Source organism: Xenopus laevis, chromosome 7S (genome assembly GCF_017654675.1).
Source record: "Xenopus laevis strain J_2021 chromosome 7S, Xenopus_laevis_v10.1, whole genome shotgun sequence".
NCBI lineage: Eukaryota > Metazoa > Chordata > Amphibia > Anura > Pipidae > Xenopus > Xenopus laevis.
In genome coordinates, this window is record NC_054384.1 from 102,323,314 (window position 1) to 102,348,477 (window position 25,164).

General features: G+C 40.7%; 1 protein-coding gene across 1 annotated transcript in view; it reads left to right on the top strand.

The window, feature by feature from the left end:
• Window positions 1-10,044, top strand: part of pitpnc1l.S (phosphatidylinositol transfer protein cytoplasmic 1 like S homeolog) — a 128,268-nt gene extending 118,224 nt beyond the window's left edge. Inside the window, exons 9-10 of the mRNA XM_018228263.2 lie at window positions 3,023-3,109; window positions 8,650-10,044. Of these exons, the coding sequence (XP_018083752.1) occupies window positions 3,023-3,109; window positions 8,650-8,807 (245 nt within the window). The 3' untranslated portion in view covers window positions 8,808-10,044. The remainder of the gene's footprint in view (window positions 1-3,022; window positions 3,110-8,649) is intronic.
• The last annotated feature ends 15,120 nt before the right edge of the window (window positions 10,045-25,164 follow it).

Here is a 25,164-nt window from a genome sequence, read left to right on the forward strand (position 1 = left end):
AGTGTTTATCAAGACAAAGTTAAGCTGACCTGCCATCGGGAAAAAATATTGCCTAGTGTCTAATTTATTAAGCCATATCTTATCCCAGGAGCAATGCCATGGAATGAAAAGACATTCATATGTAGGTATTCCTATCAGTAGTCATCTGGATTAAACCTGAATGTACCCCAGAAACAATTACAACCCCATGTAATGCATAGTTTAGGTTAGCTGCAGTCAGAGCAAACCTATATCCGACCTTCATAGCCACCCAGTCCAGTGATCTACATCTATTAGAGCTACTGGTTCAAGGTGAGTAATAATTAGAGCATATCATACTGCAGAGAATAGGAGCATACCGATATGATCACAGCAACATGTAATACATAAAATATTAGCTACTGCTTAGGGCAAGCGTAAATCTGGTCCTAGCCGTTCCCAGGCCTGTGCTTTACATACCTTAGGGCTACCTATTCCAGGTGAGCCATAGCCAGGGTATATACTGCAGAAGAAAATATAAGCACAGATTCAATCACAGTAACATGAAATACATAGTTTATATTAGCTGCTGCTTAGGGCAAGCATATCTCAGGGCCTAGCAACTCAAAAGGCCTGTGCTCTACATCCATTAGGGCTACTTGTTCCATGAGAGAAATAGCCAACTCATAAACTGCAGAAAACCTGTAGTACATAGTTAGGTTAGCTGCTGCTTATAGCAAGCATGTATCAGGACCTAGCAGCAAGACAGATCTGTGCTCTACATCTCACAGGGCTACGTGTTCTTTGTGAGCAATAGCCAGAGCATAAGCTGTACAACAAAATAGTAGCACAGGTACAATCACGGAAACATGAGGTCCATAGTTTAGATTAGCTGCTGCATAGAGCAAGCTTATATCAGGCCCTAGCATTCAGCCAGACCTTTGCTCGACCTCTATTATGGCTACCTGTTCTATGTGAGCAATAGCCAAAACATAGAATGCAGAACAAAAATAGTGCAATACATATTATGGATTATCTGATGTTTATAGCAAGTATATATCAGAGCCTAGCAGCCCCCCCAGCCCAGTGATCCATATTCAATAGGGCTACTGGTGTCCTATTTGTAAATGGCTTGTGCTTTCAGGCAGGAAACAATCATAACCAGGCACAGTGCAGATAAGCATATGAATATATAGCATGCAAGCAGTTAGTTAGACTTTAGTACACTGCAGAACAGCATATGGACACACTCCTTACCTGCTGCTCATTATGCAAGGCTGGAAGCAGACCCTTTAATGTCACAAATTCCAGGACACTCTATTGTTAACGGGAAAACAGGCCTCACAAGTTTACTGACAACAGCAGGACTTACCTGAGGCTGCAGCTTCCTCGCTTGCTGAGTTAGAGAGTGGGCGGGGCCATCTCCACTTGCTTTAGCTGGACCTGATTATACTCAGCTGGTGTCTGCACTCAGTGGGGGGTTGATTATACTCAGCTGGTGTCTGCATAGGCAGGGAACCCAAAGCAACTGCGTAGGTTATACTGAGGCGAATTGGATAATTAGTGTTGGTGCTTCCTGCACAGGCCCAAGTTTGCTATAATATGAAGCCTATAGCGAAACTTTTTTTATATTTTTTATTTTTTATTAATATTTTAACTACCTCCACCTTAGGAAAGTCTGTTGAGGGAGGCAGTTGGCCATGACCTGCCCCCATTAAAACAAAAATAAAACAAAGGTAACAGGGGGCAGTAAGGTTCAGGCCCCTAACTAATTAGCCTAAGTTAACTGCCACCTCCCTCGCCCATTCGTAAAAATGGGGTGTAGGGGCCACATACACCAGTGCCGCCTGAGGCCCTCTGGGCAGGTCGGGAGGGCACACGAATGGGGGGACAAGCACCTGCCACCCAATGCTCTTGATAGCAATACAGGAAGGCAACTGAAATACAGGCAGACAAGGAGTAGCAAACATTGCACCTCAGTGCCTTACCTGATTCAAAAGCTGAAGTTCAGAAGACTCCAGGTCTGAGGTAGTGTGCTGGGGGGAAAAAAGGTCCCATGGACCAAAACCCCTGTCCCTAGGACGCCTTCCGGGCAGGCCTAATGCTTTCCTAGGCGTAAAAGAGAAAAACAAAAATTTGCTTCTTATGATTGAGGCCTTTGTTCAGAGAACAAAGCCAAGAGCATAAGAGAAGGAAAAAAAAGACGCCGGTAGGTGGGTGTGGTTGGCCTTTTAAAGGCTTGGGGAGGTTCCTTCTAATTGGAGCAGGGAGGAGGGGCTATCCCGTAACGTACTGACATGGAGTACGTCTAGGGAAAGAAATGTTCATAGAACAGCACAAGCCTCTTCTGACCACTAGATGGTAATGTACTGCAGTATGTAAATCCTATTCATATATAAATGCAAATAATCAAAGAATGTTATGTGCAGTCAATGTATATTTGTATCCATGGTTAAAATAATTAGATTTGGTAATGATTATATTTGATTAATGGTGATTATATTTAATTATAAATAGTGTATATTTTATATAGGATAGGTAAATTGACCCTCCTGTTGAAACCTTAAAGTTTTAAAGGAGAAGGAAAGGCTGCAATTAAGTAAGCTTTCTCAGAAAAGTCTATATAAATACACCAGTAAACCCTCAAAGTAATGCTGCTCTGAGTCCTCTGTCAAAAGAAACACCACATTTCTTTCCTTCTATTGTGTACTCATGGGCTTCTGTATCAGACTTCCTGTTTTCAGCTTAAACCTCCAGGGCTAGGGCTTGAGCATGCTCAGTTTGCTCCTCTCCCCCTCCGTTTTCCCTCCTTCTCTCTGAGAGAACCCTAGCAACCCCAAATTTCCATGTGTTTGGTGAGACTTAGTCCCCAGAGAGAATTAAAAACAAACATAAACATGTAGATTTTTTTTTTTTAAAGAGGGAGGCCTATGTACATTACTATTTGATTACAGAGCTTAAATTCATTTTGGCTACAGAGCTTAAATTCATTGAACTGGTCTTGACTCGAAAAATAAAATACACATCATGTTAATCATGGCTCTGCTCTTCTGGCTTGTTTTAGGAATGTCTTTGGAGGATGTGAGAAAATTTGAGAGAAAACTTCAGGAGGAGACAAATTGCAAAGTGAATTGTCAGAAGAAAACCCAAGGTGAGGATTTTTTTTCCTTTGAAGCAGCATATTCTCTAACAGTAGCAATTAAGTTCAGATACTGCTCCCCCTTCTGACTTTACTCCAGATTTAGGTGATAAACTGTGGGACGTGTAGGGATCTGTCACGATTTGCTACAACATAAATTCCTCTGTTGAAGTGGTAAGAAGCCCAGAAGGGTCAAAAGCTTTCCTCGTTCAAGCCCTCATGCCCAAGTTTACATGGACTCTTCTGGATTTTGGAACATCTCCACCAGCTAAACATACTGTTGGACAATACATCCTGCTTTCTTTGAGCTTTTAACTTAAAGGGATACTGTCATAGAAAACATGTTTTTCCAAAACGCATCAGTTAATGCTCCAGCAGACTTCTGCACTGAAATCCATTTCTCAAAAGAGCAGAGATTTTTTTATATTCAATTTTGAAATCTGACATGGGGCTAGACATATTGTCAGTTTCCCAGCTGCCCCCAGTCATGTGACTTGTGTTTTCACTTTAGGATGGAACTGCTTTCTGGCAGGCTGTTGTTTCTCCTACTCAATGTAATTGAATGTGTCTCAGTGGGACCTGGCTTTTACTATTGAGTGCTGTTTTTAGATCTACCAGGCAGCTGTTATCTTATGTTAGGGAGCTGCTATCTGGTTACCTTCCCATTGTTCTGTTGTTAGGCTTAGTCCACACCAGGCGATTCGGGGAGATTTAGTGCCCTGGCGACAAATCGCCTCTTCTTTGAGGTGACTAATCTACTTGAACCGCTTCCTCTTCTCCTGCGCCGGCTGTAATGAGAGTCGCCTGCGTTATGTCACGCGCGGCGCTTCATTTTCCGAAGTTGCGTCACGAGGAAACTTCAAGCAACTTCGGAAAATTAAGCAACGCGTGTGTCATAACGCAGGTGACTCTCATTACAGCCGGCCCAGGAGAAGAGGAAGCGGTTCGGGGAGATTAGTCGCCTCAAAGAAGAGGCGATTAGTCGCCAGGCGCTAAATCTCCCCGAATCGCCTGGTGTTGACTAAGCCTTAGGCTGCTGGGGGGAGGGAGGGGGGTGATATCACTCCCAATTTGCAGTACAGCAGTAAAGAGTGACTTAAGTTTATCAGAGCACAAGTCACATGACTGGGGGCAGCTGGGAAACTGAAAAGATGTCTAGCACCATGTCAGATTTCAAAATTGAATATAAAAAAAAAACCGTTTGCTCTTTTGAGAAATGGATTTCAGTGCAGAATTCTGCTGGAGCAGCACTATTAACTGATGCTTTTTGAAAAAAACATGTTTTCCAATGGCAGTACCCCTTTAAACTCAAAATTAATAATTAAGTAGGGATGCACCATGCAAATTAGTGGCAGGAATTCACATGACTTTTCGTCACAAAACAAGGAAGTTAAAAAAAAAAAATTCACTTTTACCTTTCCTGGCCCTAATTTGCATATGTAAATTAAGATTTGGTTCGGTATTCAGCCGAATCTTTCATGCAGGATTCGGGGATTTGGCCAAATCCCAAATAGTGGATTTGACACATCCCTACAATTAAGGGCAATAACACTTATCTGCACATGGTTTATTTACATTCTCTTGAACCGATTAGACAGCTAGAAAGAGAAAACATACTGTATCATTTCCCTTCCAGAAAAATGGTTTTATTTTTTTTATTTATGCAAAACTGTCTGTAACTTTGCATTATCCAAAGGGACCTATTTATTCAAATATGGGATAAAAGGAACACAAGAAGAAGAGAGAGATTACTTGAAAATGCCATCTCCATGTCCTAAAGTTGCCAATGAACTACAGCCACCAGAATGTGGGCTATAAACAAACCCTGGACGACAACATACGGCAGCCATAGTGTAGGGTTTCTGAACAAATAATGAGATGCCAGATGAGTACTAAACAGGGTTCTGATGAGCAGTTTGATCTCCTTATCCGATTAAAATAGCTGGTTGAGAATAGAGGCAAGTTATAGGTTAGCAGTTTAAGGAAGAACTAATGGAGAATATAAGGTAGAGCAGAACAAGATGGTTCCCATGTTTGCCCAGATCCCACAACTGAAGGAAGACTTTATTCCTAAAGACAGTTTTTTCAGCCCTTCAGAAATACATGATTGATAATTGAACGTGCAAAGGTTTATTATAGGAGGTTGATGTTTCCATTAATCACTACTTTGGGCAGATAGAGAGAGAGAGATGGGTCATACAGATGAAATAGAAATTATATCGGTATGAGAAATACATGTTTTGGTCTCAACACATACTTAGTTTATTACAGTATTAGCAGCTGCTATAGCAACAGGGAATTTGCTCTACTTTTTATCTGTAGTGTGTTTTTGTGGCTAGAAATCTGCTTTCTATGGTCTCATATTATCACTCTGGTAGTAACAGGATATCCTGTTTGTTAGTCAGTGTTGATGGTGTACACATAGAGATTCGTAGGACTAGCTGATCTGGGAAGGGTTAGCACATGGTATATTTAGATATATCCTTTTACAGTTGGAAGGAGATGAGGATTACAGTAGGATCCTACAGGCAGAAAGCCAAGGTTAGCTAGGTTCCATTTGTTTGTGTATATATATTTATTTCGTTAACGTAACAGCCATCAACAAAGAAAATTGTATTTGCAAGTGCCTTTTCAGAAAAGTAACTTATAGTGCTGGGATTGTTCGCTCCCGATGCTCAGCTTTTGCCAAAATGCCTTCAGGAATGGAAAGTGAGCCTGCTGCTAGGAAGATGTCATCTGGTTGCATGTTACAAATCTTAAATAGTTGGAGAGCCAAAGACACAGCTTTTAGCACCTTTTGAGCCAAGGCAAAAGCCTGAGGGGGAAACAAGATTCATAAGTGAAGAGTAATTTTAGTGTAGCGCTATAGTAAATTGTGTTATGTACACTACTATTGAGCTCCACTCCCAATAAATGTGCTCCGGATGAGACCTATAATCTTAGGGGGTAATCCCTTGCAACAGTGTGGAGGCAGGGTGTAGTGCAACTGTAACTGGATACAGGGTATAATGATTGGGCGCCAGTGGTTCTTATAACTTAACCATGAACATATTTATTAAACATACACAATCCTCAGTGGAGTATACAATAGAGCAAACAGGATTTGGCATCACATTGAATTGGCAATACTCACAGCACCATTTGGTCAGTATTAGTCCCCACAGGCAAGAGGACAAGCTCAGCAGCAATAAAGGTACACCCAGCTTTCAGCCTTTTCCCTAAGTGGAACCTGAGGGGAATCTATCTACCCTGTTCCTATACACTTAGTCCCTACTTCTGGGCTATTAGTACCCGGAATCTTAATCCCTCTGACTCTCCTCGTCGGAGCCTTAAGATGCTCAGCTAAATAACCTGCCTGTCTGTCACTCCTAGAGTGACCTATAAGGGTGAGTAGCCTATTCTTACTAGACCTGACCTGTCCAGGTTCCACAGAGCTCTACCAGCCTGTTCAGGTCAGAGCTAGCACAAAATGGACACTGAAAGCATGGCTTCAGAGCCTTTTATATCCTAGCACAGTGCCATCTGCTGGTCACTGTGAGAAGCAGCAGGGGCATAGCTTAGAGCAGGAAGAGCAAACAGTGCCCCTCCCAACTGTTTTTTAGGACCCAGTTAGGTGTCTATAACACTGGGGGACTGCCTGCCAATACTAGGGGTGGCTATTTTACACATCCCTACATTAGCATTGCACTGTTAGGAGGTTATTTATTAAACTCCAAATGCAAAAAAAAAATCACAAATTTTTCGGAATTTATTAAACCCCGAGGATGGAAAAGTCTGAATCTGAAAATCCGGCATCTCAGACCTGTCGAGGTTGCATATAAGTCAATGTGAGAGGTCCAAATGATTTTCTGATGTGCGCTGGGTTTTGATGTGCGCGCAGGAAAATTCCAAAAAAAACTTGAAAATCCGATAAAAAATCGTGAAAATCAGATTTTTTCTTGAAAAGCAAATTTTCAGGAAAACGTTATAATAAATAAGTGTAAAAAATCTGAGCAGATTTGATCGGAGTTTGTAGCGAAAATATTGAGATAAATTCAGACTTTGATAAATAACCCCCTAGGTGTCCTGCACAGTATTTCTTAATTTTATAACATTTCAGAATAGAAGTATTCATGGGAAATTTTAAAATCTCACTGGCACCCTTCAGTAAGATTGTTTCTGGTGTGTAGTATTAGTGTGTAGTTTACTGTTTGTGTTTTAAATACAAGCTTCATCTCTTGGAAATAAGAAACTTTCTAAATAATTTTTTTTTTTTTTTTTAAATTGTACTATTTTTACAATGTACATGTTCTTTATTACTCCCTTCTCGGCAATCTGTCTCTCTATATGAAGAATTTGGAAATAGATTTTGGTCAGATACATTGTACAACTGTCCTTGGAAATAACCAACTCTGACACAAAGCCTGCATGTAGAGAGGCAGATTGCTGAAAGAGGAATAATGAAGAGTAGCTTCAATACAGAATTTTTAATTAATTAAGCAAAAATCACAGCTAGATTTTGACTGACAGTTAGGTCAAACACATTGCTGTGTGCTTCCTTTGCCTAGACAATGTATTAGAACTATTTGTTTTTCAAAATAACCAACTCCGACACAAAGTCTGGATGTAGAGAGACAGATTGCTAAGAGAGGGATAATGAAGAGTATACAGAATTTGAAGTCATATTTAGAAATAACTTATTTCCATGACATGAAGCTTATATTTAATTTTAAGCATCATGATATTAAGGCATAATATCACACTGACCACTTTCATTTAAATTAGACACTTGAAATGATTGCCAGTTCTTTTAGCTCTTAGTATCTCTTAATATTAAGTTTTTTGATATTCTCCATCATGGGGATTTCTCATGTGCACTGCCTGTGGGCAAAGATCATCCATGATACACAGTAAGCAATGCTATCTGCCTGCCAAAACTGAGGGGTTATTTATCAAAATCCAAAATGTTCTCACTATTTTCTGAATACCACTCCGACCTATTTATCAATACATTTTCACAAAAATTTCTTGTGCGGGAAGAGACTCAATAAAATCACGACAAAATACATAATTGTATGATTTTTCGGAATTATCGGAAAACCTGCAACTTTTTTCCCGAAACCACAATACCTTCGGTTTATTGAGCGAAACACATGGCAGATCAGGATATCTTTAAAACGTCAATGGGACGTCTGCCACTGACTTCTACATAAACTTGGCAGGTCTGAGTTGGAATACTTTTTTATTCGGACTTCTAATATTATCAGGGTTTAATAAATCTTGAAAAATGTTCCACGAAAAAAAGTATTTTTCCAGTCCAACTGGAAAATAAATCGGACTTTAAAAAATAACCCCCTTATAGTGGGTACATAAGAATAAGCCAAACCTGACACTATACATTGAAGGCAAGTGTTGAGTCTACAGTAATTTTTTATATTTGAAAACCAGTGGTGTCATTTATTAGATTTGTGAGTATGATGGTATAGGTTGGACATTAGAAATTGGTTTACCCCTGCTTCTAGTGTCATGATTTTTTCATTTTTAACATTAAATTGTGATTTTTTTTTTTATAGATTCCAAGAATGACGCTAAGCTGAACAATGGCGGTGGAAGACATTCAATCAGCCGCTCTACGTCATGGAACAATGGAACGGAGCCATGTTCTTATTCAGCAACCAATGGACCAGCAGACATAAAGCCACGTCACAGATTGCCTTCAGCCCCTGAATAGTGTTTGTCATGAACTGAAATGTTCAGAAATGTCAAAGGAAATGTCATTGGTGAAGACACCGTCGTCTTCACAATTTACAAAAATGTCGGCATTACATGGTCGATGAGATATGTTCTGTGGTTTACCTTCTGCATAGCAAAGTAACTTTCTCCCAAAATGAGAGGACCAAAGGACTTGCCAATGTATAGATATATTTATGGTAAGAAAGAGTATACGGTGCAATTATATACTGGAGGTGTGGAGAATACCTATTGGGTTGATATCTAGAACTAAAACTTTTTTTTTTTCTAGATCAAGCAAATAGTTTCTGGAATGATTAGAGAAAAGATAAGGGTCAGGTGTAGCGTTAGGTTTGGAGATGGACCATGAGCTGTTCTCATTTGCATGCCACTACCCAGAATCCCTGGTCGTAGTAGAAGCTCTCGTTTGCTGTGGCAAAGCAAGATGTCCCTAAGAGACAGGACAATCCTTCTTAGCAGTACTTATTATGGTGGAGGGTTTGTAATCCTTTATTGTACGTTGTATATACTGTATGTATCTATCTGAAATGTCATCTTCAGTAATGACACAAGTATCTGTGGACAGTCGGACAGCCGAAAACTGAAAATGTAGGCCTTCAAAAGAGCACAACTTTAGCGGGTGGTTATATTAGTTGGTATATAAATATATATAGAATCTGGTGCACAATGATGATAATCTTTGTGGAACTTTACAGTCAATGGGGCTCTACTAATATGATGTCAGCAAATGTGTATTTGTGTGTACAAATAAATAGCTCAAGGGAAGACAGAACACTCACACGAGTCGCGTGTAAGTGTTGCAAAAGGAAAACCTCCACACTCCTGGGCCTTAGTGGAACAATGCTTTCCTTGTTATTGTATTGTTCACTTCCCTGCACTGAAGCACTGGTATTCCGGAACCTCCTATACAGCACATTTATTAAGCTTCAGCTGCCAATATCGGTGCACACAAGCTTCAGTAGTGCCTGTGGGTTTGGGTCCATGTTGACTCCAACATAGGTGCAATAATTATAGAGTACGTTCAACAAGGTTTGGCCAGTATGCTAATAATGCATGCTCCACCTATGCACAACTACAAATCATACCCAAAATGCTCATTAAACCTCATTGAAAGAATATTGGGTGTTAATATACCACCTTAGAACACTTTCGGGGGAATGTAATAAAAATCGCTAACGGAAAAACTATTCGCAATGCGAAAAGTTATGCCTTTGCGCGAACAAATTTTGCTTTGTGCGAATTTAATATAGATTTTGCGAGCCCAGAAACTGTTTAGCGACCACTTCCGACAGTAAAAGACCGTTTGCGAATTTTATAGTTTGCGCCAATGCGCAGTCAATGTAATAAAACTTCTTACTGAAAAAGTCGTTATGTTTGCTCCAAAAGATTACGACACCTTCAAGCACTTCTTATGAGTGCGCAATTAAAATTCGCAATGCGCAATTAAAATTCGCAATGCGCAATTAAAATTCGCAATGCAATAACAGTTTAAGGAACAATATTACATTGCGAGATGTGGATTTTTAGTCTTATTGGTGCGAATTATTTTGCTCTTTTATTACATTCCCCTGAATGTCTTTTACTTTTTGAGTCTTTCAAATTACAGCCACATTGTAATATATACAAAGTAATGGCAGTGTATATGTTCTGTGAAACTTGGGTGTGGTTGATTATATTTTTGAAGTTATAGATATATATATATTTGAAGTGGCTGCTTATTATATCTGTGGTTTTCCACCATACACGTGACAAGCTATGAAAATGTCATGGGAGAGACATTCTAGTTTCATTGAATATTTTTGGTACAATAATAATGCTGTGGCCAACTTTAGACATTGTTGTACAAATGGCTTACTGATTGTTGTGTCTTATTTGAGCTGCATCTTATTCCCATAGTCCTTTTTGGCTCCTCTCAAAGTCAATGTGATACAACCATTATGATGGACTGGTGACCAAGGGGTTGTAAAGGGCATAAATGCCCCAAAAAATCAAAAGAAACAAGTTGGAGGAACATGGAAGTCGTCCAAATTTTCTTCCTACGGGATGGCATAGTTATCCATTTCAATCAACCAACAAAATTTTTAAGTCTAGTTTTTCTTTTCAGCTCAGTCCTTCCAACTAATTACATATCTCAGCATTCCAAAGACAGTATTAAACTGCTGAGTGGGCAATGAGAAATGTGGTCGTACAGGTATGAGACCTGTTATCCAGAATGCTCGGGACCTGGGATTTTCTGGAGAATTTGGATCTTCTTGCCTTAAATGAGAATTCAACCCTGGGTAGACCCCCACTCCTTCGTCCCCCCAAGCCTACCTGCCCTCCCCCGGGCAAATGCCCCTAATTTTTTACTCACCCCTCCATGCAGATTCTGGCCTCGGTGTTCGCGGCAGCCATCTTCTTCTTCTCCGGTAATCTTCTTATCTTTTCGAAAGTTTTTGCGCATGCACAGTCGGAGTAAATTTCCGGTCCTGAACAACTGCGCATGCGCCGAAAGTCACGAAAATTCAACTGCACCGAGGGGTGAGTAAAAAATTAGGGGCATTTGCCCGGGGGGACAGGTAGGCTGGAGGGAGGGGGGTCTACCCAGGGGTAGTGGGGAGGGTTCTTTTTTATTACGGGTTGAATTGTCCTTTAAAATCATCTAAACATTAAACAAACTGAATAGGCTGGTTTTGTTTCCAATAACAAATAATTATATTTTAGTGCTGTTTTATGTAATTCAGAGCTTTCTGGATAACAGGTTTCTAGATCACGGCTCCCATACCTGTACATAAGCTAATACTACTAATACTTTCCCATGAAGAATAAAAGGATATTGATAAAACCCTGTTGAGTATAAATGAGGCTTGAGATGGAGTTTGTTTTTTTCACTGCATTATATTTTAATGCATTGGAGTGGAAATCATAAAAGTATGGTAATTATACTTTAGAGCCGTAACCCATAGCAACCTATCACACTTAGCAATTAGCTCATTAGATCTGTTGACTGCAGTAAGACTAATGAAGGCAGAATTCTGATTGGTTGCTATGAGTCAGTACTAAGGTTGTTGTTGTATTATCAAAAAAATATGGGACTGCTAGAATAAATACCACTGGATCCGAATATGATGTGTAATACAATGTCCAATCACTAAACAATGACATGGTCTCTGTCTTCTAGCATAGGACTGATTTATGGTGTAAGGTAGCAGCCACATACCTAACATTTGGGTAAGACATTTCATTTGGATACATTTCAGCTAGTTCAAATAAAAAAAACCCTATATGAAAGTAGTTCCTTTGGCTTAGCATGGATATATAACCTATATGAGCTACAGCTTTTAACCTGGTTCAGGTCTTTGGTAATTCTCACTCCTTGATATGGTGATACCCCCAACAATAAACCTAGAGGACAGGTTTAGGGACCGCTAAGTGCCCTACAAGTCCTACCCCAAAGAAGACATATTCTAATATCTTGCACTCATGAGATCCTACAAGATCAAACCAGGCTTCTCGTTTGATCTTGGATTTATGGTTCTGAATTTTAAGGCTGCATTAATCAATGGTTCTGGAAGCCCAGTTGGCCAACCGGACATAAAGTAGTAAGTAGCATGTCTCTGGTTGTAGGACCACTCTATGAGTGTAGCATGAAGCATATGAACACCTATTTTAAGAAGGTTATCAATGCCTTTAGTGCACAAAATAAGCAATGCCTCGATTAGTTACTAAAAAAAATGTTAAAATAAAAACAAAATGTAAATGTCTTCAGCCAAATTATAAATGCCGTCCCTTTTTTCACCAGGACAATGAAAGCTGTAGGGCGTACTCCTGCTATACTGTTTCAATGTAGCTATGGAATCTAGGGCTTCGCCTTTCTCTCCATGGAAACTGCCATGACAGTACTGCAGTTCAGCCCACTGCTTGAGATTGACTAAAGGGGTTGTGTTGACCAGGATGATTGGTTATGATAGTGTCACTTGCAGAAAGGAATTAATTTAAGGGCATACTAGCTTGAAATCATTTAATGTTATTTTAAGATGGACCAAAATGTGACTTTTTGACTTGACAAGCAACCATCTTGTAAGAGACAGTACGGTGGCTGCTGAGGAACACTATTTCAAAAGACTTGGATATTATAGTGAATAATGTATCCCCATTTATTCCACTAATTTTGGTTAACATAGTCAGAAAGTTATATATAAAACAATAATTATCACTGCCAGTGCAAGAGCTGTTAAGGAAAATAAGCCCCAGAACTCACTGCCGTATATTATTCTGCAGGAATTCCGGTGTAAGGGCGCTACCTCTTCAATAAAATAGTGTATTTTGTAATTGTTTTGTTTTTAAAGGTCTTTGTACAAATAAAAGCCCAGTTGCTGAAAAACTTTGTATTGTTGCCTTTTATTCTAATAAAAGATTCTGCTAAGACACATCTCCACCCTCATCGGAAATATCTTCGGAAACATGCACTCGACGCAAATGCCTTTGAGAAAAAAATGTCACTTGTAAAAAATACATCTGAAATATTCCATTTCATCCGAGGGGGTCTCAGTAGAAGCTACAGGTTCCCTACAGACAATTTTAATCAATCTTTTAGGGGGAATTTAGTCCGTTTGTAAGTAGAGATTTATTTTCCTTTATTTGTCTATGAATATTCAGTGGAGCATACTCGCAGAAACGTATTGCGCCCCATGCTTGGGTTTATTAATAATGTGAAATATTATCCATTAACCTCACAGATAGTGAGAGCTGCCCCTGGTGTGAGAAGACTACTGACAAAAAAAATTGATGAAGAAGTAGAAGACCCCTGCTTGGCAGCAGTCAATAAGTCTGAGATAAACATATCCCTTAGACATGGAAGTAGGCTTGTACTCAGCAAGAAGAAATCTTTGGAACTCAATATAATGTTCCTTAATGGACATCTAAATAATATGGAAGTCATGACAACAGTTGTCAACAGCTACAAGGAATCTGATTTGGGTCATTAGATAGTTTTACTTTTATACCGTCCAATGGACCATGAGATCCTTGAGTTCTAGGCTGTAGACATCACTAGCCCCCCTGGCAAACAGACCACCTTCACTCATACAATGACTACCCTGCTTGTTATCTCTGGAGCACATGGCTCTGCAGATGAGAGGAGTCATTTTGATAGTTCTCTGACTACCCTACCACACTGAGGCATGCTCCTTAGATAATAAGAGAACCCCAGTCCCACTGGTCAAAGATTCTGTAAGCCCCATGAAGAGCACAGCAAAGGACGCCAGCATTAGATTAGGGCTGCACTGGTGGTGGGATTCGGCCGCCATAGCTATAGTCCAGTCTTATTAAATATTGCAATTTTGAAGATACTGGTGACCAAAATAAGATGGCTACCAATATCAGTTAATGTGCTATAAGTGATGGAGTCCCAAAACTCCCTGAATGCCAGTGTGATGCAATCCAAAAACAGCCAGCTAAAGTATAACTAGTAGGACATCACAGATTTAGGGGTTTTTTTTCCCCATTCTTGGGCAGGAGTTCTATCCTTCCTGTATCAAAAGGAACTCCTTTTGTTTTGCTCCAGCCCCAGTGGATTATAGTTATACCATTGCTCACACCCCAATTAATTGAATAAAAGTGTTTCTTGTCATTAGAGAGAATCATTAGCCATATAATTAAGAAGTAATTTTCCCCCTCTTTTAGGCTAATGACAAATGAGATTAGTCACCCCATGATAAATCTCCTCTAGCGTGTGAGACTAATCTCCAAGAATCCAAATGCTTGCCCAGGAGCTAACTAGAGAATCGCTGCTAGAGAAACATAACACGGTGCGAAGTTGAACTGAGTTTCCTCACGCGGAAACTTCCGACTTCTTTGGAGCGTTGCGCCGCCGCATATGTTTCGCCAGTGGCAATTTGAATGTTAGCGGGTGGGGAAGCATTTGGAGATTAGTCGTCTGCGATAGAGGAGATTAATCATGGGGTGACTAATAACCAATAGCCTTAAAGTGGTCCTGTCACCCAGACATAAAAATCTGTATAATAAAAGTCCTTTTTGTATTAAACGTGAAACCCAAATTATTTTTTTTATTAAAGCAATCATAGCTGTTGTAAACTCATTTAAAAGAACTCAGCTGTCAATCAAATATTGTCTGCCCCTCCTCTATGCCTTAGGTATAGAGGAGGGACAAGCAATTACTTTCACTTTCCATTAAGCACTTCCTAGATGTCACTGCTCTCCCCACATTCCCCCGTTCTCTTCACCATTTAATTGTGGAGCCAGGACATGGGGATGGACATCAGGTCCCCCATTCTGGTGCACAAACAAGATTCTGAGATGATACAAGGCTTGTCTTAATAATAGTGTCCACAAAATGGCTCCTGCCTGCTTGTTAGAACTATTAATTCCCAGACAGAGGGAAACAAGATTCACATAATTTATACAGTGTAATTAAAGTTCATTCTGCTTGACTAATGTGATAAAATAGGATTTGGAATTATTTTTTGGGGAAACGGGTCCCCTTTAAATGCTATAAACCCACTGATGCCAGATCACCAGTCTTCGCTGTGTAAAAAAATGACATACATAAATAAAACACATCTTGATAAATTCACCATTTATTTTTCAAAGCTTTTTACACCGTTTTTTTAACCAAATTTCGTTTTACATAGCATAGTAAATATGCCCCAATGTGTAACAGCTCATTGAGTGGCACCAAAATCTATAGCCCTAAAACCTTGATTCGAAAAATAAATTGAGGTAACTTTTTTCTGCTAAAACCATCATTGTTATGATGCTGCTCTGGTGTCACAGGGAAAGACCTTCATTCCCTCTTTGCTTTGCTTTTGTAAGAAGCGTAACGTTTGCTTTCTGTGCACGAGTGAGAGAGTCAAGAACCAGGACATGTATTACTGATTGGGGACGTTACGCTGAGTGAACTGCTGACATTTAGGGCAATATTTGCAAATAGTACGAGTCATTGGTGGTGAATATGGAGAATGTTATGTGAGGACTTTTAATTTGATTACAAATGAAATTGAAGAAGGTAAAGCCTACTACTTTGACACTATTTACTAAACTCCGGTCGGGCTTTTTGGGGCAAAACTTGAGATTTATTAAAGCCAGAATCAGCAAAAAGCCTGAATCCAAAATCCGACATCTCAGACCTACCGAGGTTGTATATAAGTCAGTGGCAGAGGTCGCTATCCTATTTTGAAGTTTCTGTTGTCTGCTCTGGAATTAGCCTGATAATCCGACCTTTTTTGGGCAAAAATCCAAAAAACTGACTTTGGGAAAAAGCCTGAATTTTTTTGGATTTTTGCACAAAAAGGTCGTACAATTTGCACAATTTTATCGGGTTTTTACCTGAACTGATTAAATCTAGCTTTTTTAATAATAAATAAGGTCAAATCAGGTATTAGAGTTTGGTCATGGTTTTTTTTATTTAAAAAATTTGATAAAATCAGATTTTAGTAAATAACCCTCCCAGAGTTTTTTTTAAAAAACATTTCACCACTGATCCGTTTCTTCAATTCTGAACTGAAGAAGGCTCTCAAATGCGCGGTGAAAGGTTTTCGAGAAAAATTGTAAGGGGCATATTTATCAAGGGTCGAATTGAAAAAACTTCGAAATCCAAATTCAAAAAGACCAACCGAAATTAAGTCGAAGTTTATTTTTGGTCGAATAGGTCAGTTTTTGACCGAATAGGTCCGTATTCTGCCGAATTTGAATCATACGAATCGAAGTAACAGCGCATTCGATCAAGTTTTTCCCTAAAAAAAATCACCACCAATTGACTCCAAATAGGTTCTAGGAGGTCCCCCATAGGCTAAAAAGCAATTCGGTAGGTTTTAGATGGCGAATGGTCAAAAGTCGAATTTTTAAAGAGACAGTACATGATAAATTTCGATATTTGAATTTTTTTCAAATTCTAATTTGGACTATTCCCTAGTCGAAGTACACAAAAATTAGCTCGAAATTAGAATTTTTTAAATTCAAATATCCACTTCGACCTTTGATAAATCTGCGCCAAAATGTCCAATTGCCATTGAATTAATTCTGCTAGATACTGTATATCATGACCTGGATAAATGAGAATCTTCAAAGACCCACTGCTTCAGCTTTTCTCTCCATGTAAGCTGCCATGTCAGCACTGAAGTCCGGCCCTCCGCTTGATAATAGGAGGATCCATTGCTAGTGCAATAAGGGGAGCACAGTGGAACCCCTTTGTACTTCTTTACTAAGCACTTGTATCCAGGGTCTTGTTGCACTCTGTACCTTGCAGCAGATTCAGAATTTGGGCACAAGATCTGGAGAACAGCATTGGCACCCGTCTGAGCTCCCAAACATCTCCCTGGGGGTGGGGTTTATGAAGGAGCACAGGTCTTTGCATTGGAGCACAAACTCCTGCAACTGTGGTGCAAAATGTTCTGCAGAATGCAGACGTGGAAAAAAATACTTTTCACCTCTCTTGCACTTTATAATTGATCCACTGCCTAAACAACAAGACACATCAAGCCATTCTTTCTGCCATTGCCTTAAAGGTTCATTCTTTCTAAAAAGTGCATTTCTTCCCCCCAGCTAGCCTGGGGGGAAGGGAGGGGGTCTACGTAGGGTAGGGGGGGTAGGTGTTTTTTTTAGTTAAGGGTGGAATTCTCCTTTAGGGTCTGGCCACACAAGCAGATTCAGGGAGATTAGTTGCCCCAGCAGTTCAGGGCATCAATCTCCCCAAACTGCCTTCCCCCTGCCCTCCACCGGCTAAAATAAAAATCGCCCCGATTGCCAGGTCTGGACTGAGAATCAGAATAGGCCCTGGCATTTCAGGTACACAGAGGCCCAAACAGCCCCCACCAGCCCATTAAATAGTGACTTTCTATGGCACCTTATAGCAGCCCCTCTGGCATTTGCCAGAACCCATAGATTGCCAGTCCAGGCATGTCGATCACTGCCGCAACTAGATGATAGATAGGGACCCTGGGGTAGAAGCCCCGGTAGTGTTATGTTTTGGGTAGCCGAGGATGAGTAGAGTATAACAGTGCTTTATTAGCAGAGGCATGCAGGCATTACACAACAGTAACTTTCACTTTTAAGCTGTCAGGAAGTATGCACAGTATGTCTGAGCACAGTGACATCTACAGGCCATCTGCACAAACGCCACATATTCCCCCTATAGTAGGAAAGCATTTGGACAACTATAATAACAGCAACAATTAAACAGTATGCATTTTAAAACAATATTATACATTTTTCACATCACATAATCCTGGGTCCATGCAGGTAGTTTTCTGATTCTCTCAGTATACCTTATAGGTTCACTTTCTTCAGGCCTATTGCAGTTGGCATCAGGAGTAGGAAAATGTCCTTCATCAAATGGAGCTTCTCGAAAGTCATATCTAACAGGAGCAAGACGACTTGCATTCCATATGCGTCCATCAGACAGTTCATATGTGTATGGTCCTAGCTGGCGTCTCACTTCAAGTGGTGTAGTGAATTTAGATTGTCCTTGTTTCAGTATTCCTGGTTTCTTAATCCTGACCAAAGATCCAGATCCAGGCTGAAAGTGTACTTCTCTTGCACCATGTTTTCTGTCCGTATAAGCCTTGTATTTGGCTTGTTGACGTTTCACAATGTCAGCAGCAGATGATTTTGTAGGCACAGTATTTTGTGGAAGTTTGCAACATGTAACTTAGTGCGCATCTGCTTCTTTCAGACTTCTGTTGAATTGCTCGATTTCTCCATTTGCCTGTGGGTAATACACTGAAGATTTCCTATGCACAATATTCCTCTCTCTCAGAAAGGATTCAAACTCATATGAGACAAACTGTGGTCCGTTGTCTAATATAAACTCCTTTGGATTACCTTCTCTGCTGAAGATTGTAGACAGAAATGTTATTACTGTAGCCGATATTATATGAGAAACAAATGCAATTTCAGGCCATTTACTGTAATAGTCTATCAAGGTTATAGCAAATCTACAGTCTATAGGAGCATCTGTAAAAGGACCGATAATATCAATAGCAAGTTTTTCCCATGCTGAATCCGGAAATGGTACTGGTTTTACATCTGGTCTCAACGTAACTTTGTGTACAAGGTTCTTTGCACAGCCCAGTGAATTGTTGCTTTGTGGTAAAACTTTAGACACTGGCTGTGGGGCAGGCACTGGTGCTGTAGTAATGAGACTGTCAACTAATTGTAGGTTTAATGCAGCAAAGAGATCCCTTCCAAGTATACAGTAGCAGTTCCCTTATTCACAATGTAAAAGTCACATTTTGCAGCATTTGATTCAAATTGTACAGTCACTGGCAAGCAACCAAGCACAGGGATTGGATCCTTTAAGTAACTGACCAGTTTCAGAGCGGATCTTTTGCAAAGTAATTCAAGAAAATCTCCTTTGGTAGTATAGAAAGAGCTGAACCTGTATCAAGCATTAAGTTAATGGAGTGTCCCTTGTCAGCAGAAGCAGTACTGACACTGACAGTGCATATAAACTTGTCTGGAATAAATGTACCAGCTTTATCCACACTTAATACTGTGACATTTGTAGTAGTGACTTCATGAACATCTTTAGCAGAACTACCGCAGATCTTAGCAAAATGTCCTACTTTTGTGCAGTTGTGGCGCCGTTTAGCTTTTGCAGGACATGTAACATAATTTGCAGTGTGTTGCTGTATGGTTTTGCAGTGTAGGTGAATCCCTTTTCCACTATTTGGTCTCTTAGTATTTCATCTGTTAGATTCCCAAACTCACAGGTAACAACCAGCTCTCTCAAAGCTGCTACAAATTGTTCTGTGGATTCGCTATTACGTTGTCCACGTTGGCGGAATTTATAATTTTCAGCAACCACATTTACTCTTGGCACAAAAAAGTTCTTTATAGCAGTAAGAGCAGTTTCATAAGTCTCATCAGGTAATGGTAATGTATAGAATATACACTGTCCCTCTGCTCCCAGGCAGTGAATAAGTAAAGCTTTCTAGCAGCAGAAATCTCCCCTTGGTCAGCAGCAATAATGTCATTTTCAAACATACGGATCCAAGCAGTAAAAGGTATGGTAGGCTCACCAGGGTTTGGAAGAAAAGGTGCAGGCTGCTGCAGAGGTAGAAGAGCCATCTCGTCGTCAATTTGTTATGTTTTGGGTAGCTAAGGATGAGTAGAGTATAACTGTGCTTTATTAGCAGAGTCATGCAGGCATTACACAACAGTAAGCTTTCACTTTAACTTTTTAGCTGTATGAAGTATGCACAGTATAAGTCTGGGCACAGTGATATCTACAGGCCATTTGTACAAACACCACAGGTAGCCTTCAGACCCCCCAGTCCAGCTCTGTATCCAAATTCTAGTCACGGCAGCTGCAGTGGGCATGTAAAGTGAACCATGATCACCTGAACCAAATGACAAGGGCATAATTAAATAACTGCCAACCGCTGTGACATACCATCAACAAAAATTCACATTTACATAAAAACAGAAATTATGAGTTATAGTACAAAGTAGCACATAAGTATGATAAGTGTATAAACAGCAAACAATATCCACAACCCAGGGGGGGATCAGCTTATCAGTGCCCTGATGGTGAAAAAGACACCAAAGTCAGGCTCTCCCTACCCTTAAATACTAATCCCAACCCCCTGCCCTAGTAGCCAAGCCCCAGCCAAGACCCTGACTACCCTGAATTCCTCTCCCTGCAAGAAAAACCCCTCCCCACAGTCCCGAGCACCTTCATTAACCACTTTGGTGCCGTGCACAATTGGGGAAAAGGGTTTACTATTACAGGTATGGGATCCGTTATCCAGAAACCCATTATCCAGAAAGCTCCGAAATTACGGAATGCCTGTCTCCCATAGACCCCATTTTATCCAAATAATCCAAATTTTAAAAAATGATTTCCTTTTTCTCTGTAATAATAAAACAGTAGTTTGAACTTGATCCCAACTAAGATATAATTAATCCTTATTGGAAGCAGAACCAGCCTATTGGGTTTATTTAATGTTTACATGATTTTCTAGTAGAGGTATGAAGATCCAAATTACGGAAAGCCCGTTATCCGGAAAGCCCAGGTCCCAAGCATTCTGGATAACAGGACCCATATCTCTATTAGTGATGCTCCAAATCCAGAATTTGGGCTAGATAGTGAAACCTGAAATTCCTGAATATTCTGAACCCATTCTCAAGTCAAATTTACATATTCATGTCCTGGAGTTGGTGCCTCCCTAACTAATAAACTCCATGTCAAACAGTCAGAACCCAAAGCACACATATAACCATTAAAATGGTGGTTCACCTTAAAGTTAACTTTTAGTAAGTGATAGAATGGCTAATTCTAAGCAACTTTTAAATTGGCCTTCATTTTTTTCTTTTTTATAGTTTCTGAATTATTTGCCTTCTTCTTCTGACTCTCTTCAGCTTTCAAATTGGGGTCACTGACCCCTACTAAAAACAAATGCTCTGTAAGGCTACACACTTATTGTTATTTTTACTTTCTACTACTCATCTTTCTATTCAGGCCTCTCCTTTTCATATTCCAGTCTCTTATTCAAATCAATACATGTAAGAGCTGCTGAATAAAAAGCAAAATAACGCAAAAAACACAAATAATAAAAAATTAAAACCAGATGTAAATTGTCTCAGAATGTCACTCTGTACATCATACTAAAAGTTAACTCAAAGCTGAACCCTACTCATTGATACAAATCTGTTTTCTCACTACAGATAAGGGAGTTCATAGCTATATTATTGTACTGTATAGCCCGGTTTTATAGTTGTGTGTACATATAATCAGTTCACAGCAGTGTTGACTTGTGAGTGACACGGATATATTTATATGCGATATATTGATATATGATTATGAGGGATAGAAAAGTTTGGCGTCTGATGTATTTGGAATTTTTAATTCAATCTTCTCTTTTCAGTGCTGTTGCACTTTTTGCTGAAGCCACTAGAGGGCGACACAAGCATGGCTGTCCTGCTATAGACAAGTAGTTCAGGGATTGTGCTTGAATTAATCAGAGGATCTTACAATTGCAAATACTCTTTCCTGCAATATTAGATTTCTAAACACAGTGCAATGATTTAAGATCAGCTCTTTAATTGTCATCTCTTTTGCATATGCGTCTGCTATTTTCATTTTTAATTCATATTCTTAAAAGTTCTTGCACCAACAAATATTAGTGTGACTTTGTGTGCCTGGGCACCCCAGCAGAAGAATGTTCATGGCCCTACACCAGCACCCTGCATCTTTTCCCACCCGGTCCCCTGGGCCCTCCTGCAGCCTTAGGGTCTGCGTCCTCTTCAGGATTCACTCCTTGTATTCCTCTATAGCTTTTCTTGATGCTGCTGCCTTCCTCCTGCTTCAAATTTCTCCCTGTTACAATGCTGGGGAATTCTGCATCTACTGCCACCTCTGAACCAGGAGCAAGTTCCAGGTTTCCCAATGAGGAAACTTTGGGCGACTTCAGAGAACGAAGCGTTCCAAGTGCCATCCCGCCGGCGATTTACATTCTAGCAGGTGGGAGGCAGTTCGGGGAGATTAGTCGCCCCAAAGAAGAGGAGATTTATCGCCGGGCGACTAATCTTCCCGAATCTGCAGGCCCGGATTTGTGGCGAGGCCACATAGGCCCGGGCCTAGGGCGGCACATTTTTGGGGGCGGCATGCCGCACAGCCGCTTCGTGGGGAGCCTGTGCTCCCCAGTGCTCCGGTGCTCGCACGCTGGTGCAAAAGCGCAAAAAGTGGTAGTGCAGGCGGGCGCTAGGACCGCGCGGAGCGCACGTCGCTGCGAATCTGAGCTTGTGCCCTGACCCTAAGTGATCAGTGGTCACCTACCAGCATTGATAGGAGTAAGTCTCCATGATAACACTGAACTACTTGCTTTGAAGTGTAGTTATTTCCTAAAACACTAGAGCCCTCTGGTGGTTACATCATATCATTGGAATTGGAACGTTTAGAAGGAATCTCTGCAAATTTTCTTTTAGGGTGGTGGCACACGTTGCGTTCTGGGGAGATTAGTCACCCAACAACAAATCTCCTCTTCTTCGGGCGACTAATCCCCCGAAATACCTTCCCGCCGGCAAGAATGTGGATCGCTGGTGGGATGGCACTCAGATTGCTTCGTTCTTCCGAAGTCGCCCTAAGTTGCCTCGTGAAGCAACTTGAGGCTACTTCGGAAAAGCGAAGCGATCCCAGTGGCGATTCATATTTTAACTGGCGGGAAGGCAGTACAGGGAGATTAGTTGCCCGCAGAAGAGGAGATTTGTAACTGGGCAACTAATCTCCCCGAATCTGCCACTGCCCTTGTAGTGCTAAAAGGCAGGAGACCAGGGACCTGCTCTGTTCCTCCAGCGTCCAGTGCAGTTAGAGGATTGTTATCCCGTACAGGTATAATTATCCAGGAACTGGGGCTTTCGGGAAAAGGGGTCAATTCTTAATTTGGATTGCCATATACTGTATGTCTGCTAAAAATCATTTAAACATAATTTAGAGCTTACTGGATCATAGATTTCAGCTTAATGGGTCCTATACAAATGCCAACATGTTTACAGCAATTGCTTATTCCCATCAGTCCCTGCCTCAGGGAGGTCAGTTAGATCAGGAGCCGATTAACCTGTGCGTATGTTTATGGCACATGGAGGAACCCCACATGGACAACTGTCTACATGAAACCATGCTGATCTTTACTGTACAGTTGTACAGGAATCTCACGCATACCTGGATATGATTTATCAGCTGGGAAATCAAAGATACGCCAAATAGCTGGCTGAACCAGACCAGTTTTGAATAATAACATGTTTTTCCAGTCAGACCAGGCAACAAAGACTTTCAGATAATAATCAAAAGGTTGGCTAAGTAAAGGTGGCCATTTAGTGCAGAGACACACAGCGATTTAGAATTTAAATCACCGGCGGGGTGGCACTCGGAGCACTTCATTTTCCGAAGTCGCCTGGTGAGGAAACTTAGGAAAACGAAGCACTCTGAGTGCATTGTGGGAAGATTAGTCACCCTGAAGAAGTGGCAATTTGTCGCTGGTGACTAATCTCCCTGAATCGCCACGTGTGTCTCTGCTCTTAAACTGCCAATTTGGGTATTTTAGGCTATTTGCCTGTGTATGGGGACTTCTGATGGGCCTCCCTCACCAATAACTGGCCAAAAATCAGATAACGATCCGGCAAGTTTGATTTTCCCCACGATTGAAGACTGTATCGGCCAGTTGATGCGGTTTTCACCCTGTCTGCACCCATTCCCTTCTTAGCAATCTGATTGTTTGGCCCTAGTGCTGTATAACAAGTGAGGGTCATTTTCAGTTTTAAATGTAGCAAGAGGCATGTGAAATCCCTTTTCTGCACACCATGGACACCAACAGCTCCTGACTCACGAAAGGTAGACATTGGCAGTGAGCAGAAGTATAAATAACCTAAACTGCCAGTCTACTTGTAGACATCTTACAGTAATAACAAGACTAGTCATTTCTGCATATGACCGATTGGTGTGAAAAAGTGGCTTCCTGGAGAAGAACAATATGACCACCTCCAGCAGAACAATCCCCAAAGTACAGGTGCTGCTGAAGGACATAGTTTTATTGTGTTAGACAAGAACCTGATCCAGACCATCAGAACCTGGGCTGGAGAATGTTTAGGCAGAAGGATGGATTATCTGAGCAGAAAATAAGAAACAGTTATGTTCATATGAAAAATATGGACCTGTGGTCTGGTCATTTGCTCCTAGTCCATAAGATAGGTTGACTTTATGCTAAAGGCGAGTGCAAAGAATCAGGGGTAATAGGTGTACACATCAAACACATCGCACTGGAAAGGTGTCTGACTGGACAGATAGTGGGTGACTGACATAGTCAGCTTAATACACATGCAAACTCCCTTCTCGATGGTTGCAATATGGTAATAAATGGCCAAACAATTGTGTGAACCAAAAGGCCCACCTGGTGGCCTTGGTGGGTCAAAACTCACTCAGACTGGTAAGGGCAAGTTAAGAGAACCGACCACTTGGGATATATGCGGCAAACCCTCTACTGCATTCTCAATCTTGAGTAAAAATATTGGAAGTGGTAAGCCCAGCTGCCTCTTTTGCTAAAATATAGGTCAAACTTGACTGTTGGCGTTGACACCCCTCCTTTTGCCTGAACCTCATTTAGTATTATCCAAAATAACTAAGCTGAGCATAAGGGTCACCATGGTTCACACCCAATGTGACTTGGTCTAGAGCAGTGATCCCCAACCAGTAGCTCGTGAGCAACATGTTGCTTTACAACCCCTTGGATGTAGCTCCCTGTGGCCTCAAAGCAGGAGCTTATTTTTGAAATTCCAGGCTTGGAGGCAAGTGTTGGTTGTATAAAAACCAAATGTACTGACAAACAGAGCCTCATTGTAGGTTG